The 18,642-nt window shown below is 43.0% G+C and overlaps 2 protein-coding genes across 6 annotated transcripts in view; one reads left to right on the top strand and one right to left on the bottom strand.

Moving 5' to 3' along the window:
- WDFY2 (WD repeat and FYVE domain containing 2) overlaps nt 1-11,464 on the top strand; it is an 87,049-nt gene extending 75,585 nt beyond the window's left edge. Inside the window, exons 8-12 of one of the 2 annotated variants that reach the window (XM_039567250.1) lie at nt 814-919; nt 3,566-3,667; nt 4,323-4,453; nt 4,788-4,896; nt 5,531-11,464. In XM_039567250.1, coding sequence (XP_039423184.1) covers nt 814-919; nt 3,566-3,667; nt 4,323-4,453; nt 4,788-4,896; nt 5,531-5,560 — 478 coding nt within the window. In that variant the 3' untranslated portion in view covers nt 5,561-11,464. The remainder of the gene's footprint in view (nt 1-813; nt 920-3,565; nt 3,668-4,322; nt 4,454-4,787; nt 4,897-5,530) is intronic. The other variant, XM_039567249.1, reaches the window with a different exon arrangement.
- Nucleotides 11,465-14,147: 2,683 nt separating this feature from the next.
- DHRS12 (dehydrogenase/reductase 12) overlaps nt 14,148-18,642 on the bottom strand; it is a 29,848-nt gene continuing 25,353 nt past the window's right edge. For all 4 annotated transcript variants that reach the window (XM_019286355.3, XM_010400389.3, XM_010400390.3 and 1 more), the window contains one exon: nt 14,148-16,416. In XM_019286355.3, the coding sequence (XP_019141900.2) occupies nt 16,289-16,416 (128 nt within the window). In that variant the 3' untranslated portion in view covers nt 14,148-16,288. The remainder of the gene's footprint in view (nt 16,417-18,642) is intronic.

Genomic DNA, 18,642 nt, shown 5'->3' with positions numbered 1-18,642 from the left:
ACAAATAAATGTGTTAGCATGCAAGTCCTTTTGGCAGACAAGACCAGTGGTGGTAGCAAAGGAAACCAAATGTTGTAGATGATTTCCAGTCACAGTATGATCAGTTACTGTGCCTTCACAACCTTGCTTTTTCCGTAACAATGTTGTACAGTCTTTGTTTCCCAGGTTGTAAATAGCCTGAGATGAGGCCTGACTTTCTTTCTTTTATGAAGGACTGAGCCCATCTTTGGGGGTTTAAGTTGAATTGTTTCTCCCATGTTGATTTTCATTAAAAGAGGAAACAGAAGCACCTAAACTTTCCACCTTACTGTGAGAAGGCTTAGGAACAATTTAGTGATTCCTATATTATTTTTGAAACTCTTTATGCTTGTTAGTCTCAAAAGAAAGTCTTCAGTAGTTTCTCAGTGATTCACTTCTAGATGTTGCAGAGATTTACAAAACAAAGTTGTTGCTGACATTCTGACGAGAAGGTATCTTACCAGGGGCTGCATTTATGCATCCAGATGTGCCTTCAGAAGCTGCAACCCTGTTGAGGCTTCCCAGTGCAGCTGGGACCTCCTATCCCAGGAGCAGCAAAACCAGTTATCAGAACAGGTCTTTGCTTTTGTGGATGCTGCCCAGATGAGCAACACTCTCATTCTGGTCCCAGCCTGACAGCAAAGACTGATTGCATGTGATAAATGCCATGTGCCATGAGTGGGGGAGGGAAACATATGAGCAAATAAATGGTTTGTATTGCTGTATGGATATTCTGTGCTCACTTGTGCAGTAGCCACAGGTGGTTGATTGCTAACTGTCTTGTTTCTTTTTCAGTGATAAAGTTCAGTCTCTCTCCTATGCTCACCACACTCGGCAGCTCATCTCCTGTGGTGCAGATGGAGGAATCGTCGTCTGGAACATGGATGTTGAGAGGCAGGAGGTAGATGCTTAGTTCTTGTCAATTTGGTCTGAAGCAGTCCTGGGAAGAAGGGGCCTGTCTAAATTGTGCAGCTTTCAACCTAAACAAGATCATTCCAAGCTTTAAAAATGTTTCTGGACATGCTCCAGTTGTTATACAGCAATTATGCTGTGCCTTTGATAATATGGTACAGGGGAAATCGCCTGGCAGAAAATTCGTATTAAATAGGCTGCTAAATGGCTCTTGCTCTTTACATTACTGCTCTGAAAGATACCCTGTAAGGAGGGTATTGAGATGCTCTGCTGTGTTTCCCAGCATATCATGAGAAATATCAGTTCAGATGTAAATGGATGGACTGATTAATTAATTTTGGTTTTTAAAAAGTAAAACAAGAAGTCTCTTGGTCATCTCTGGAAAAACACAATTAGCATTTTTCTTCCTTGATAAGAAGCCCTTGACAAGGGCTTCAATCTCACTTGCTACTCAGTCTTGCTTCCCTCTGGTGTAACCACGTAGAAGTGGGGTAAATGATGGCTTTGCTGATCCAGACAGTAAGATTTCACCCACAGTTCCTAATTGCTTTTGTGCTTCATGGCCAACGAATGTGAGCGGGTGCAAAAACGCTCCCCCGGTCTTTGGCACTGTGGGAGCAGCCCCCGCTTGGCAATTTCTGATTCAGAGAGGGGGAGCGAGCTCTGTGCTGGCTGAGTCAGGCACCAGCCCTGCTCAGCAGCCTGGCAAATCCTGGTGCCATGAGTCACGGCAAACCTCTGCCCTCTTCCTGGAAGGGGGTAGGTCAGAGCAAGGCTTTTGGCAGCATGGGCTTTCACCAGCTTTGCTGGCTCTCAGGAGTTGTGGCCTGAATGGGTTGAGTGTGTCTCCCTTGAGGAAGGAGAAATGCTAAGTGGAAAACTTGATTTTAAAAAATTACTGAAGTAGAAATAGGAAGAAACTGAGCTCCCCTTTTAATGTGATTTAGCATTTCAGTTGATTCTCTTTAACTGCTAATCCAGGGGCCAAGAATGTCACCAGCTCCTAAAGTGAAACGAAAGCAGAGTGGTTTCCTCCTTCCCAAGAGATGTTTCCTTTTTGCTGCAGCTCGAACATCCAGAAATGAAAACCTTTATTTATTTGCTGCCTTCAAAAGGCTACAGTAAGGGTTAAGATTGGCTTGTCACAAAATAGGCAGCAATGCTGTGAGAACGCTGGTTTGAAAAACAGAGGAGAAATATTATTAGCTAAATAAAGGCCAAGCAGCAGGTGCCAATGGTGCACAGGTTTCCCAGACTATGGCTATGTGGGCTTGTTCTTGTTATCAGCAGCACAATAGGGTGTTCTTGGTGCTAAACCACCCACAAAACACAAATCTTTGAGATATCAAACCTTGAGTTTGGGTCCTAGCTTACTTTTTTTGGATTTTGGCTTTCATATCTTTGCCCTTATTTAAGGATTTTCTCCATGTGATGTGTGCTCAGTACTCATTTTGTTGCTATCAGATTTTCCTACATCACTGAGATTGTGTTAGAGTCAATTAAGCCATTTTAGCTCTTGATTCTTTATTTTCAACTCAATTTTTAAAAAGCTGTAAGAAGACATCCGAATGATGCTATAAGCTGTGTTTCTGTTTGACTACAAAGTGGTTACTTGTCACAAGCAAAATGTCTTCTTCGTCTATAGTGTTCAAATGCCCAAGAGATGAAAAGTTATACACAGAGATGTAAATCTGTAGGCATTAAAAAGAAAGACTGTTTTGGGTAGAAAAGACAAGGATTTTTCCCAGCAGAATGAACTGCCTTCAGAATAACTGGCAGAAGAATATGAAACAGGTGGTTGCTTTATTGCTGGGGGTCAAAGCTATCCTGGGAGCTGAGGGTCTCCATCTGCCCTTAACTTACCTTTGCCTGACTTTTCTACTGTTTTTAGTTCTTAATCTTGGCTGTGTTTCTTGCCATTTTAATTTGCAGCATGTGAGAAACCAGTGGCTCTGAGAAGACAACTGCAGTTTGCTAATAGCACTTCCTCACAAAGTATTAAACAATATTTAGTGTTTATTTAAACTCACGGGTTGATGAGGGAAAAGAGTTTGGGTTTGGTTTGGGTTGTTCAGGTGAATCCTATCTTTCTCATCCCTGTGTGTGATTTGTAGCACAGGCACCTCTGACAGCAGGAACTCCTCTTAGGGTGTTAAAGAAAGAAAGAATATGAAAAACCCCAACTACATCAGCATTTCCCATAATTTTCCTTTCCCTTCATAAGAATTGCTTGGCTATTGGAAATACTAATTGACCCCAGCTCTCACCAGAGGCAATAGCAGGTGGTAAATGCTGTCCAGACAGGACAGAACAAAATATTTTTATATGTTTCATTCCAGAATTGGGTTGTTTCTGTGGTCTTATTATCAAATTCTTCTTCGTGATTTGGGTGAGAACTGTTCCTCCCATGTCCTTCAAAGCTAAGCCAAAAAGGACATCCCAGGGCACAAATGTCATCTTGTCATCATCAACAACAGTCAAAAGGGCATCTTGTGAAAATGGAGATATTAAATCAAACTTAGCTGGCCATATTGCCACACCACAACACATCTTTTTTGTCCTGCCTCTAGGCTCCATTGGAAATTTTTCTGCTTGTTGCTCACTTCCACTTTGTGTTTATGTGTGTGTGTTGCAGACCCCGGAGTGGCTGGATAGTGACTCCTGTCAAAAATGTGACCAGCCTTTCTTCTGGAACTTCAAGCAAATGTGGGACAGTAAGAAAATAGGCCTCAGGCAGGTTTGTATATGTCCCTTGGTGTGTTAACATGGTGCCATTAGGCTTTTCTCTCATAACAGATTCTGGCAACCTTTTCCCCCTAAAGCTTTGAGAACTTGCACTTTGTTCTTCCACTAAGTGCTCAGGGTGGGACAGTGGGTTCGCCTCTGAGGCTTGATTTTGTGACTGAAAGGAACAGACTGGTTTTTTTCCAATCAATCCCAATAGCAAATGCATGGAATAGGCCTTGGGCTGAATAGATTGGGGCCTTTCATGACTTTAGCCATGTGGGACTTTGCTCACTGTTAGTCAAATATGTTACAGAAAGAAATTTACAGCTGATTTTTGGAGATTGTACTGGAACCAAAGCTGTTTTCAATGAAATTGGATAAACATCTATAACTGCTCAGGCTGTACTGGGAAAGGCTTACTGGTCTGCTTGAAACATGCTGCTGTGTTTTCCTGCCTATCAGGAGAGGGCTGCAGATTGCAGACTGTTACTAAAGGGGTGTAAAAATGCTGCATGTGCTCATGGAACCTGAGAAAGGAGGTGTCTGGGACAGAGCTGAGCTGCATCGTGTCTTGCTGGAGTGAGATGGTAGAGCCAGTGGACCTGAGCAGTGACCTGGTCTGGGTTTGTAGCCTGAGATGTCTTTCTGCATGTTGTCTCCTACAGCATCACTGCCGGAAGTGTGGGAAAGCCGTGTGCGGGAAATGCAGCTCCAAGCGCTCCTCCATCCCACTGATGGGGTTTGAGTTTGAAGTGAGGGTCTGTGACAGCTGCCACGACTCCATAACGGATGAGGAGTAAGTGTGGACACTGAGCCAGCTTGCACTGGAATGGGGAGAAACTCCTGTATCTGGAAGGGCCTGGGTGGGTGCAAGGCTCTAGGAGGGAGCAGCCTGGCATGGTGGTCCCTGGGCTTTCTCAGCAAGATAAGGAGGAGATGGAGCCAGGAGGGATAGAGAGCCTCCCATCCCTGTTCCTTTCTTGCCAGAAAGGTCTCAGTGCAGTTTACAGAGTGGTTGCTGAATTAATGGCTTACAGCAGCAGTCAAATACTTTTTTCCTCAATAGCAAACATTTTGGGGGAAAATCCTGCAGTTAGAATTCTTGCTGACTTTTGGATTTCTTTCTTCAGGCGGGCGCCTACAGCTACTTTCCATGACAGTAAGCACAACATTGTTCACGTACACTTCGATGCCACCAGGGGGTGGCTGCTGACCTCGGGGACAGACAAGGTTATTAAGGTAAGAGCAAGAAATGTGCTCTAGCTCCTGTATTTCATTTCCTTTCCCTCTCCCATGTGGCTGCAGGGATGTCATACCTGGCTTCTTCCACCCAGAGACTTCTCACTGATGGATTTCAGCCCAGTAAGGAGCAAGGAGGTCTGGGTCTATGAAGTTACTGCCTGAAGGGGCTGCAACAAGTGCTCACTGTAGCTTTCCCTTGAGGAAGACCAACTGATTTTCAGCATGCCAAATCTCAGTGTAGCTAGATAAAGAAATAGCTAAAATAATGACTAAGTTGTAACAGCTTGAGTAACTTAAAAAATCAAAACCCTCACAATGTGTTATGACTGTGCTGATCACTGAAGTTAGTAATGGAGTGGGAGTTTTTTTGGTTTAAGGCCAGCTATGAACCTGGCTCATACAGGTGAAACCTAGTGACATACAGAATGTCATTTGGTCAACCTCTACCACTCTGACACTGCTGGAAAATGAAATCAAACTTCTTCAGACTTGTTGCATCCACCTCTAACCATGCAGCCCCTCTTAACTGAAGAAAAGAGGTGCAAAATATTTTTGAAGATTCTATTTTTACTGTATCTTACTGTCTTTTACCATTATTCATTATGTTGTTATATTTTATTGTATTTAACAGCTGTGGGATATGACTCCAGTAGTGTCTTGATGTTACATCAGTGGAACTTGAAAGGCGATACTTACAGAAGAAATGGATTTCCTAACCCTAATTATACTGCAGAAGATAGATAACACTGGGGGCATACAGCAGATGAGAAAGGAACTAATGTGTTTACAACAGCTTTATGTCCTCTGCTTGATCCAGGCTGAACATTTGCACGAAGACTCTTTCCACTTCTTCTCAAAATATACAAGAAGGTATTTTTTTAACTAACGGTTTGTACGATCTGACTTTGGTTGTCTTGAGTTTGTTTGGAAAAATCTGTGTGCAGTGCAATTTTTAGTTTTTATATTTCACTATGTCCAGATACTTGCTGCTTTGTACAGAGGGTTCTTGGGTTGTGTCCTCCTCTGTGAGTTTTCAGTGTCAACAGACTGTGTAAGGCCATCGGCTCTCCCTGCAGCCAGTACCTGTTGGTTTGGGATATTTCTGCGGACCATGCTCTCTCCAGAGGAGGAACTCCAGGCACGGTCTCTGGTTGCATCACTGAGGAGCTGATGGACTAGTGCAATTCCTAAAAGGGCTCTACTGTCTACTTATCCTAGTGGGCATCATCCTGAGAGCATTCATTGGTTTGTATAATCTTCCTGCCTCTTCCTTTGCTGCACAAGTCACAGAACCAGGGGTCAGGTTACTCAGCAACTGATTTCTACAGAAAACTGAAATAGTTTTCCAGCTCAGAGCATTACAAGGAGCACACAGACTTGTTTGAGTTTGATGAGGCTGGCAGGCTGATTCAAATGAAATCATTGGCAACAGGAACTTTTGGGAGTGTGTGCATGGAGGGGGGCAGATCTAAAACTGGCCTAGATCTGAAAAGTCTGGTTTATCTCTACCTCTACCTCTACCTTGCACAGCAACATTTCAGCATTTATACCTGTCTGTGTTGTTGAAGATGAATTTTGTTTTTCCTGTCTTCTGTTAGTCATATTTATTTTTTAAAATGCTGATGGTTTTTATTAATTTCCGCTATAGACCCGAAAGTGATATTGCTGAATGATGCCCATTGTCCTGTTGTCATATTTCACAGTTTCTCTTAAAAATAAACAGTATTTAAAAACCTGGATTGACCAAAATTACCTTTTTAGAATGACATTGTCAAGGTGAATAAACAAAAAAGCCCTTTTTTCCAAAGGGACCTTCTCTGAAGAGCCAACTCTCCATTCCATTAATCCATGTTACATTTTAGCATGGTATTACTCATGCACTTCAAAGAAACTGGTGTAGAGAATCGAACTGCAGACCAGACCAAAGGCTTTCCTGTATCTCCTGTTTCAGCAGGCCTTGTGGTTGTAGCTGCTGTGACACAGCACACTGGTGGTGCTCAGTCTTGCCCTGTTTTGGACTTACATTTTTCCCTCTGTAGTGGGGAGGCCATGATGTTTGCCACTACAGAACACATTGCTACCTGGAGAAGCCTTGTGTTCTCTCTTGAGTGAGAATGCCAAAAGAAAATAAAGCCTCTCCTTTGTCTGCCCAGCAGCAACTCACTTTTGAGTGGGGGGGAAAAAAAAAAGGTTAACTCAATCCATGGCATTAATTTTGGTCCAGTGAGCTGCTGCAGTAAAGGGTGATTGGACTTCTGTGTGCAAGTCACAGGACTGCTATGTATTTTCAGGGAAAATTCTCTTTTTAAGCATTCTATAAACTGTGATGAAGCATTTTGCAGTCATGTTCTCTGAAATGATGCCACATTGGGTTTCCTGGTCATACAGCCTGTTATTGGTTCCCCTCTAGATAGCATATTTTAAAGCATATTTTCAAACATAGTTCACACAGCACTATTATGTTTCCAGCTTGAAAGTTGTTTTCTTAGTCCTCTCACTTTCTCTCCTGGAAACTAGATGCTTGTTTCCTCTTGGAATGATTTTCATTACACCTTGTGCATGTTTTCTGATGACTGAAGTGTTCTTGGCTGTCAAAGCTATGCAAGATGAGCAAGTGGCCTGCCAGTATTTCATTGCAGCTGGAGAATACGTACAAAGCTTTGCTGGACTATGGTGTTCCATGTTCCTTTGGGCTCAGGGCCTTTTGGCCAAAGACCTGACCTGTGCTGTGCAGGGAGTGCATTTCATGGTGACAGAAACACGGGCGCGCCAAAATGAATTTAAATTGCTGTTAGGTGCTTGGTTCCTGAGGAGACAGCAGTGGCACCAAGTCTGGGACTGCTCACACTGATGGAGTGGTGGAGTCAGCAAGCTGAGTATCTGCCTCTGGGCCAACGCCTAGTCCTGAACATGTAATGTGCAAACAGGTGAAGAACTGATTCCAAAGGAGGCTAAATTTGAGAATGACTTGTTTGGACTGTTCTGCAATAAACTCTTGGCCACTCCCCCATTGTCTTGCAAGGAGTCATGGTTTCAATGTTGCTTATGTGTGGATGTGGGGTATGCAAAACCATTTTGCAAAATTTTCCTGGCTGTTCTTTCTGACTGAACGACCTGCAGGATTATCTGGATTTAAGCTAAACATCTCCTTATCTTGCAGTCTCAGGACAAACTGGTCTGGGCTTAGAAAATTATGTAAGCTGAAAGTGAAGCTGCGGGGGAAGGGAAATTTGTCCCTTTTCAATGCCCTTAAGAGCATAATGTAGAGATATGAAGGGAAAATAGATGTTTCTAATTCAGTAATTCTTTTACCTTCCAAATGAAACAAGAAAGATTTGACACTGGGAGAGTTAAAATGCCTGCCTTCCTCTTCTGTTGTTAGAGTAGCAATCTCAGTTTCTTCTGTCTACTAGATCTATACGAAAAGGGATCCCTGTTGCCTGGTCCTTTTTGTTTCCATTTTACTTACTGAATAACAAATTTGAGCTATTTTCATTAATTGCATTATTGGAGGATGGGAGGAGGGTGTGTTTTGATACTGGTGCAAACTGCAGTGCCACACACACACACACTCAAAGCCCAGCCCACTTTCCGTGGGGCTGCTGAAGGGCAGTAGCTTTTAGTGATATCTCCTGCTGTGACAAGGGGCACACGAACAGTGCTGGCCTCCCTCTGCTCTTTACATCAGAAAAGGTGACTGTCATTTCTCCCTTAGCTGGTGTTTCCTTGTGGGAAGAGGCAGTGTTCTCCAGAGCATCTGGTGCTATTCTTGACTTTTAAATGAGCAGTGTCTGCAGAGCTTAGGCAGGTGATGGGGCAGGCGCCGGTCACATACGCAGTGCCTGAGCAGCTTGCTAGAGCCACTTGTGTCCTGGGTGGGGCAATCTGAGCCCCAAACTTCAGTCTTTTAAAGCTGAAAATATTTAAGTGAAGGGAAAAGAATGTGGGCATCTGCTTGCAATGTAGCATTGATGGTCCTCCCATCTACAAGAAGACTTAACATCATGGTTAGATGTTGAAACAGGGTAGTGACAGGGCTAAAAGTCAGCCAGTCTGGCAGAGGATAATCCAGAACAGTGCCATTGGTGTGCTCAGCTGTGAGCACCCTTGTCTGCAGCTGCTTTTTGCATCCAAGCCCAGGTGACCTCCCTACTCTGTCCTCCTGAACTTGAGGCCATCACCTGAATGTCAGCACGTGGGCTCTTAGTACATCAGGAGTGGTTATGGCACTTTGCCTGAGAGGGTGCCATGAGTATCTCCAGTACTGGGAAGGGAGGGATGTGTTCCCTTTGAATGGGGTTAGTTGCTGATAAGAAGGTAGACAGACGGATGTGCAAAAAGGATGATCCAAAACAGTTGTATGGGGAAAAAAATTGCCTTATGCCTGCTGAGGAAATCATTGTTAAAAAGGAATATTCAACTTTTTTTTCCTGTGTCCGGTTCTGTGCTTCCCAGTACAAGAGAGAAATGAAACTGCTGGAGGGAGTCCAGCAAAGGGCTGCTGAGATGGTGAAGGTACTGGAGCATATCTGGGAGAGCTGGGACTGTTCTCCCTGGAGAAAAGAAGGCTCAGAGGGATCTCATCAGTGTGTGTAAATGCCTGAAGGAACGGTCCACAGAGAATGCACTGGTGTCCAGTGACAGGGCCAGAGGCAATGGGCACAAACTGAAACACAGGAGATTTCCTCTGAACATCAGGAAACAGTTTTTACTGTGAGGGTGACTGAGCCTGGGCACAGAAGGGCCAGGCAGGTAGTTTGTGCATTCTCCATCCTTGGAGATATTCAAAACCCAACTGGACATGACCCCAGGCAACCAGCTCTAGGTGACCCTGCTTCAGCAGGATCAGATGACCTTTGGAGGTTCTTTGCCACTGCAGCCATTCTGTGATTCAAAATCCACTTAATGTCTGTGTCTACTCTATTGCTTAGAGAGGGAAAAATCTAAACTACTACCAAATTAGTTACTAACAAATTGGCAAATATTACCTACATCTGTCCTCACTGTTTCAAACAGGATTTGTGTAGCAGCGACCAAAATTCTGTTTTGTAGCACACAGGAAATAGGGCTACAATGTGTGGTTTTACAGGCCGTGTCCTTTCCAGGAGACCACATTGAGCACATGGGATGTTTTCAATTAGGACTTAGAAGACTTTTTTCTATGTGTGGCAAAAGTATGCAACAGTAACAACAAACTTGATCCTTTTTTCAGGATGCATTGATGTGCTGAGTCCCTTCAGTGATGACCTCTTACGTAATATTGAGGAAGACAGAGATTTTTCTCTTCAATATTGCATCTTGTGAATGTTGGCAGGAAATCTTTGCTCCTCAGAAGAAAAACAGTGGTCCATAGTTTGCTAATAACCTGAAGTTCTGGGATTTGAGATTAACTTTATGTGATCAAATGTGACTTTGAATTGCATTTTCCCAGTTTGGGGATTTTCCCTTGTGACCAGTCTTTGGCCATGACTGAAATTTTGTTTGCTGCAGGACACATTGTACAGTTCAGAAGAGAAAGATTGAGTTCAATTGAAACTGCTGCCAAGTAGGGACATTGAACTCAAACCAAAATAAAAACAAGAGATCAGAGTCCTGACAAAGTCTTTGCAAAGAGGGGATACCTAGAAAGAATGTTATCACCATACAAACAAAAATAAACAAACAAACAAAAAAACACCCCAACCCCCCCCCCCAAAAAAAAGTACCTACAGTACAGAAATGAATATTCATCAGAACTGTATAAAGCCAAACCATCCCCCATCCCAGCACTGTAAGCCAGCCAGCAGCCATGGTCCAGATCCAGAAGCCACAAGGAACATATAATTGTTCCAGTCTATGAAGATTTGACTTCCATTTCTTGTTCTTTGGTTTAATTGCCAAATAATATTTATCTACCTCAAATAGTTTTTTCAGAACTGCACTAAATGCATCAGCACTTTGACATTAAGAGGATGGGGAAGAGACACATCACTACTGAGATGGTGCAGAAGAGGTATCAGGCCTTATGAAGATAGTTTTGCCTCTCTCCAGTTATTGGTTCTTTAGACATTAAATACTCAATTTATTCAAGGGTTTACCACCTTTATACTTACATTTTATAACAGGTCAGGGCTTTCTTCAGATGCAAAAAACCCATTGCTAACACCCCTATTTTGTCCTGTCTGAAGAAAATTCTGTGGGGTTGCCATGGCCAGGTAATTGAGAAATTTTCACAAATAAACAAGTACCCAAACTTACTTGCTACATCTTTGTCATTAGCACTAGTTTTAGCTGTGGTTTAGCTTTCTAAAGGCTGAGCATTGCTTCTGACTCTGCTTGGTAAGTTAAGTTCGTCATACTGACCAGTATCTTGTTGGCTTTGCTGTCTTTTTGATTAGAGGGATTTTATTTAAAAACATAATCTTACTGGCTTTTGTTCAGGTCAGTGTTTTGTAGGAATGCTGCTCAGCAATTTGACCATCTTTTCTAACTTTCATTGTAAAACTTCCCAGTACTGTTCCATTATGTAAATAAGTGTCTCTGATGTAGCTGAATAAATTGTGGTATCTTAACCCCACTAAATTAATTTCTATCAGCTTTTGGCTATTTCTTTTCCTTCTCTATGTGTGTAATGAGGAATTTGGTTTATTGAGTTTTGACTGGACTCATTCACCTCCCTGTTCTGTGAATTGTCATAAAACTGACAACTATTGTATAGACACATCCTTTGCCAGGACAAATTCTTGCCCTGAGTGCCTTGGCAATGGGTGGGCAGCCCAAAGGAAATGGTGTCCGAGCAGTGGGGGAATTGCACAATTTTGTGCATCACTCCAAGGCTTCCTGTGGATCATGGATTCTGAACTGAAAAGTAAAGAGAAGATGCTCAAGATTTTTAACCATCTAAGAAAGTGGTAGCTCCTGGGACCTCTCTCCCTGAAGTTTGCACAAGTGCAAGTTTTGCCACTCTTCCTCTGTTTGGACAATATTTTTATCTGTGAAATGGCACTGGCAGTGCTGGTACAGCAAAGGTTTGAGTTGTTTCTCCTGGCAGCAGGGTAGAAACCTGTCCTGCTGAAGACCTTTGGCCAAGCTGACACTGTGTCTCTTCGTAAAGCTGAACATCAGCTTTTGTTTTGAGAGAGAACAAACTTCCTTCAGAGGAATACATCATTTTTCCTTAAGTTTATCTGATGGCTCCCTCTAGAGAGAGGAACATAAATACTGACCTACTTCACAAATTGAAGTTCTTGGATTTGATCACTTTTAGTCCCAGAAGTGGTTTTGTTGCACTTGCTGCCCGTCAGACTCGGTGCCTTTTCAAAGGCTTCTTTCTCTCATTGTCTAGATCTGCACTTTTTGGGTGACTGCAGGAATACAGAGTTTTTGAGTCCTCTTAGTTGCATTTCAAAATTATCTCCTGTAATCAGTCACTGGCTCTGCCTGAATGTGCCCGGAACTACCTCTCCCTACAAAGCAAGAGATGGAAGCCTGAGGAAAAAGGGAAATACTGTGAGCTGAGCCAGGGAAGATGCGAACCTTTGTGCTGCTGGAGTGGAAACTGCCTGTTTAAAATGACAGCGGGTGGATGTTGACCAGCACTAATTTTAGATAAGTATAATCCAGTGTCACGAGATGGGGTGCTTTATTTTTGCAGGGAGGGTGAGAAAATAACATACAGAGGAACTTACAGATTAAACTGCTTCATAGCTGCCCTCCTCCTTTGTTCCATCAGGTTGTTCCCTGAAGGAATAACTCCATGTTCACTCTCCACTTCCCAAGTTCACCCCTACTTAATGAAAACTAGTACTGCTCCAAGTGCCATGGCTTTTAGAAAGGCTCTGTCATTACGAAAACACAAATTAGTACTTGTACTGACAATTGAAATGGCTGGGACTGTCCCCCACCAAATAAATTTATTCACATTGAGGTTTGCAGGACTGACTTACCAGGCTCAATGAAGGATATAGCAGAACTCCCTTCTTTGAGCCCAGGCAGTGCATGTTCAACATCCCACCTGAGCCTTATTTAACAGGAAGGAGTGGCCCTACTCACACCTTATTCCCAGTGAGTGGAACACAGAAGCTGGAGCATGTGTTACTGCAAATGCCAAGTTGGTATTTGTAATTTACTCCAAAATAGTGAGGTAATAGTGAGGTATGGGAAAGCCCCCATTCAAAGGCAAACAACAAGTAATTTTTTACACCTTTAATCAATAGCAGGTTGATTTAGTTTGTTGGAGTTTTTTTAAACAAAGAATAAAGATGACCCAGAAAAGAGGAAATGCAGTTTACAAAATTGTTTGATACTTGTTACATTGACCTCCTAAAATTTTCATCCAAGATGAGAAGTTGCAGTGGCCTCTGCATCAATGAGTCAGTCCCACTGCACTGATGATGGGCTGTGCCTTTCCATTAGGATGTAGGGAAATGACCGACTCCACATGAGCTCTGTGGTGCTACACTCCTGTGCAAAATCCGTGAGAAAAAAACCTTCCCAACTAGGTGACTTCACAAAATGAAGAAAAATGTGAAGCCATCAGAATGAGGTCAGAGTCGTAGAAGCCTCAAGGCTGCCACAAGAAGTGTTGGGCAGGGCATGGACAGGAAAGGGTGGCAAGAGCTGCTGCTATGCTTGTCATTCCATTCCCATGAACCAGGTGTGCTCTCAAGTTTCCAGCATGCACTGCTTAGCAAGGACCTGTGCCACCTTCATTTTCTGGTCATCTGTGACTGGATACCGGTTTTATTTTGCTTCTAAGTTTTAAAAGTGGAAAAGGAGACTGAGGGGAGACCTCACTGCAGTTACAACTTCCTTGTGAGGGGAAGAGGAGGTGGTGACCAGTGACAGGACCCAAGGGAATGGCCTGAGGCTGTGTCAGGGGAGGTTTAGGTTGGATACTACAAAAAAGTTCTTCACCCAGAGGGTGGCTGGGCACTGGAACAGGCTCCCCAGGGAAGTGGTCACAGCACCAAGCCTGACAGGGTTCAAGAAGTGTTTGGACAATGCTCTCAGGCACAGGGTGTGACTCTTGGGGTGTCCTGTGCAGGGCCAGGAGATGGACTCAATGATCCTTGTGGGTCCCTTCTGACTCAGCATAATCTGTGATTCTGTAAGTGTATTCCCTTACATGAAGGTACGAGTCATTCTGAACTGCATTAACGCAAATCCCCTCACTGGCTTGCAGCCACATGCCATGTTTGCTGTCGTGGAATCGGGCTGAAATAAAGCGTCAGCAGGACCATAATACCAAAGTGTGTGAGACTCTGGACTTTGTTTCTAATTGCTTCTCCTGTGGTTTAATTCTTTTTAAATCACAAGTGCTCTTAAACCATAGCATGTTGCTCTTTGACACTGTGACCAAACTTTGATTAAAGCAGTTTTCTTAACTTTGGCTTCATTTTAAAGCTGTGATTTTAAAGCAAAATGAAAATTATAGGCTATTCAAATACACTACTGCAGAATGTGGACTAAAATGTGTTAAATATATATAGATAGTGCACTTTTTTTACTTTTATGAACTATTTAAATACCAGTCATCAAACTTTTCTTCTGTACTGCAGAGCTGAGAAGCAAATTGACGTAAATATTAAATAATGCATATATTTTTATTAGCCTTGCAGCTATTGCTATAAGAAATGTAGTTACTATATAGGCTTCCAGCCATGCTCTTGTTTTGGGTAACTGTATTTAACAGTTGGAACCACAGACTTGCAGGAAATAAACCTCTGTACAAGCCTTGCTGTTGTTTTCTTTCACTGGAGTGCAAGAAGGAGTTAAGTTTATAAATGAGGCAATAGTTTGAATGCTGACCCAGCCTCTTCAGGAGGAGCTGTGACAGCTTGACTTGTCTCACTCAGCACTGCTTATCACAGGAAAATTTTTCTCAGGGCCCCTCTGACAGCAAAGTCTTTATTTCCAAGGAGATTGACAATAGGCTGAAAAAAGCAGTTTTTTCTCAAACTGATATTTAATAGGAGGCCTTTGAATAATGAGGAAATAGCATCAGCCAGGAGGAAACTAAATTACATAAAGCAGACATAAGGAATTCTCCTCTGTCCATCAGCAGCCTTTAGCCCCCAGTCACTGCAGAGCTCACGAACATCTGTGTTATATTTGTGTTTAGGTCCTTTGTCCTACCACACTGGTGTGAGCCACATGTGAAACAGTGCAGCAGCGAGGCCGAGATCTGGAGGCAGTTGGTTAATAAACACACTCAGTTCAGGAGGAAAGGTGTTACCTTTGTTAACAATAGTCTTGGCTTTGCAGTAAATCTGAAATAATTAAGATGAATGAATCCCACCAAAATATCTTAATCTGAGCTGATTGTCTTCAGCACTATTAGAAAGATGCAGCACTGTAGGTGGTGTTTCTTAAACTAGATCCAGTAAATTGCTGTGAAAAAGCCCATTTTTTCCTCTACCAATTTACAGTGAGAAACTCAGTGAGTAATTCAAATGTCCACAGATCAGGTAAGATGAATCCTGTCCTCTGTGTCTGGAAGTAAACAGATCCAGACAAAATCCTCTCATCAGGAGGTGGATTCTCCTCTAAAACCTGTGCCCTGCCAGTGTTCCCTTCCCCTCTTAATCCATTCATAACGATAAAGAAACTCCCTTTAATCTCTCACAGAAATGGCAAGCAGGTACAGCTTAGCATGTTGTTGTTTCTTTTCATGCCTACAGTCATGCAGCCATTTCTCCACTGGATCCAGCCATGTCTGGGTGTATTGTGTTGAAACCTCCTACTTCATGATATTTTGACATAAATGGGATAATATTTAGCCCTGGCTCCATAAAGTAATGTGGAAGGCATTTGGCAGTGTTCCTAAATTCTTGCTGTTTAAACATGAGGAAGCAGATCACTTCTGCATACCAGCACTAATTTATAGAAACTGAAGGATGTGAGGAATCATTCCCTTTAAACTAAGCAGGCTCTGTGAGAGTTTCTGCATTCCCAGTTACCATGTGTGAGCCAAATCACCTTCATGCAGTGAAAGAAGCCACCAACCTGTTAAATACAGCAGTTAAAAGTTGTTTAAAGCATTCCCACTTCTTTCCTGAAGTCCTTCACAAAGGCTACTGAAGGTACACTCCTCTGCATTTCTCTATGCAAAGTGTTTTAAATTTTTCTAGGTAACTTTACAAAGTCTTGGGGTTTATTTTAATGCCTCTCAATTTTTCTTCCAGTCCAAAGGATACAACCTTAGTGTGTTTTGAGGCAGCAGCTGCATATTCACAATGGGAGAGACTCGACAGCAGAATAAAAATTACACAGGTGCCACTCTACCACCTCATAATGAAAACACGTGAACCCAATTCATTTTTAGCAGGCCTATGGAATCCTATTTCCCCTCAACAGCAGGTTACTGTGTAATTAGAAGATTTGTGGTGACACTGTGTCAGCAGAGACACTAAGTTCCTGGAGAAACAGATTTAAACTTCTGGGAGAACTCTTCCAGCATCTGCATTAGTTTCTCTTCATCCTCTGGGGGACTGTGGGTGTATGCCAGGGGTAGGTGTGTAGGGACTGGTTGCCTGTCTGGAAGAAAAGAAAAGAAAAGAAACACCAACCCTTATGGGTACATTTAACTCTCTTCTAGCAGAAAAGAGGTTTTCCTGATGGGTTCTATACTGCTCAAACACACCTCATGGTCCTGAAGCCAGGAAACTTACCTGCTAGGTACCTGTAAATAAGGCTAGTTAAGCATATCTTCTAAACCAAAAATTAAACTAATTCCACTTGTATTTTGGAACTAGAGTGATTTTACTGTAGCACAGCATGACCTGTAGAGCAAGCACCCATTTGCAGCTAGGGACAGTATAGGAAAAGGAAGGCTTCCTTGTGAGGTTATGCCTGTCACTAGTGCAACAACTGCAGGCAAAGAGCAATAGCTGGAGTTTGTTGCTGCAGCCAGAGGATGCTTTTGCACTTGAAACAACATTTTTTCTTGCCTCCTGGATAATGTTTCTAGTACTGTGCAGATCCCCAACTGGGACTTGGTAGTTAGGATTATTTTCAATCTTAAAATGCTTACTTTCATCCTTGGAAATAATGGTTAAATTCTAAATGCAAAGGAATTTGGGCTTATTGCTCAATCGCCATAAGTGACACATATCCAAGTTTGCTCAGTTTGATGCTTTGCTTGGTTTTCCAAATCTCATGCCTGTCACTCACTTTGTAAATACAGCTGTTACCACCATCCACTCTAAGGGATTTTCCCCTCCAAAAACATGGTATCTAGAGCCTGGGAGCCTTATGACAATGCTGTCAGAAGTGTGTGGAACAACAGTCAGAGCACTGGTGCAGCACTGTTAAGTCTGTTCAGTGAGCCCAACTTCCACAGCAGCCAGCTGAGACAAAAAGAGCAAGTTGTTGCAACCCTGGGCAGCAGATTTCCCTGAAAACCTATCAGGCTGCCACAGGGCTTCCCAGGAGAGCAGAGATACTTGCTCTCTTAAGAGCAAGTGTTTAATTGACTGCACACACCACATAGCTTCTGCTCATGGAAAACTGAGGAGAGAGAAACATGCAGAGGAACATTCCCTTCTCCATTGTTGATTATGAACTGCTTCCCACCTAGCCATAGTGCTTGCAGTAGCCTGTGCTAAAGTTTGGGAACTAGGTGTGAAAGCCAAGTTCAGCATCGTAGAGAAGATGCTTCTAGTCTTTGGAAAGCAGGTCTCTGTTAAACATTTTTTATATATTTTAGCAGATGCAGAGAATTCTGGTAGTACTAGTCATGTTCTCACTTCCCTTTATTTCTTTCTCAGAAAAAAAAAAGCTGGCTTTGGTTTGTTCTCAGAAGGAACAGTAAAAGAGAATGTAGAAAATGGAGGGAAACTGTGACTGATTTGGAATTGCTGTCCAGGACCAGAAGCATGGGGTTTGTGGTGAAGTGCTCCTGCACCCCAAACCCTTTACTGAAAGGGCCTGAAGAGTGCCCATGTTAAGCTGTGGCTTCCAAAAGGCAGTAGGAGCAAGAAATAAATTACCTCACCACTACTTGATAAGCACAGGACACATACTCAGAACTTCTCCTGCAGCTTTAAGAGCAGTCATGCCAGGACCAAAGCTCTCAAAAGTCAATAGCTTTAGCTAAAGAGCCAGAGCATGTTCTCTGTTTACCAAAGCTGGGGGTAGACAAAGGCCAAAGGCAAGAGCCTGGTGGAATTATGAAAGAAACAGAAAGAATGACTGAGCAGAAGCCTTAGGACCAGAAGAAAGTGATCGGAGTAAGAGAAAGGCAAAGCCTGGTTCTACAAAGACGGCTGACCAGCTGGGATGTGGGGTTTCCACATGGACCACATGCTGACATGAAAAATGTCCGTTTAAGTATCTGTCAGCCAACCCTGTGTGACTGTCTGTGGGACAGAAGGGACAAAGTCAACCCAAATGTGGAAAAGTCTGAGCTTCCTGCATTCTGCATACAGAAATTCAGTGGATCAGGATTTGAGTGCCACATCCAACAGAAGTACTGAGCTTCTGTAAGCAATTACCCTGAGTTTTCTCTTTCTGGACTGACCTGCATCACCACTGAGGCATCCCTGCTTCCAGCTGCTCCTACAAAGATGCCTGTCATTTGCTTGGGAGAAAAGAAAGGCTCTGTCCTACTTTTCCATCCGCTAAGCTAACAGTGCCAAAAATGCCACTGTGCTCAAGTGTCTGCCCAGTGTTAGAGAAAGGGGGAATTGGCAGTTTTAGCTAGCATGGAACAGTAGGAAGAAGAACGTGTCATAGCAAAGCCAACTCCCAGCGCTCTGTGAG

This window comes from Corvus cornix, chromosome 1 (assembly GCF_000738735.6).
Source record: "Corvus cornix cornix isolate S_Up_H32 chromosome 1, ASM73873v5, whole genome shotgun sequence".
In the NCBI taxonomy this organism is placed as follows: Eukaryota; Metazoa; Chordata; class Aves; order Passeriformes; family Corvidae; genus Corvus; species Corvus cornix.
The sequence above is the reverse complement of the archived record's forward strand: the minus strand, read 5'-3'. Positions and strand labels throughout refer to the sequence as shown.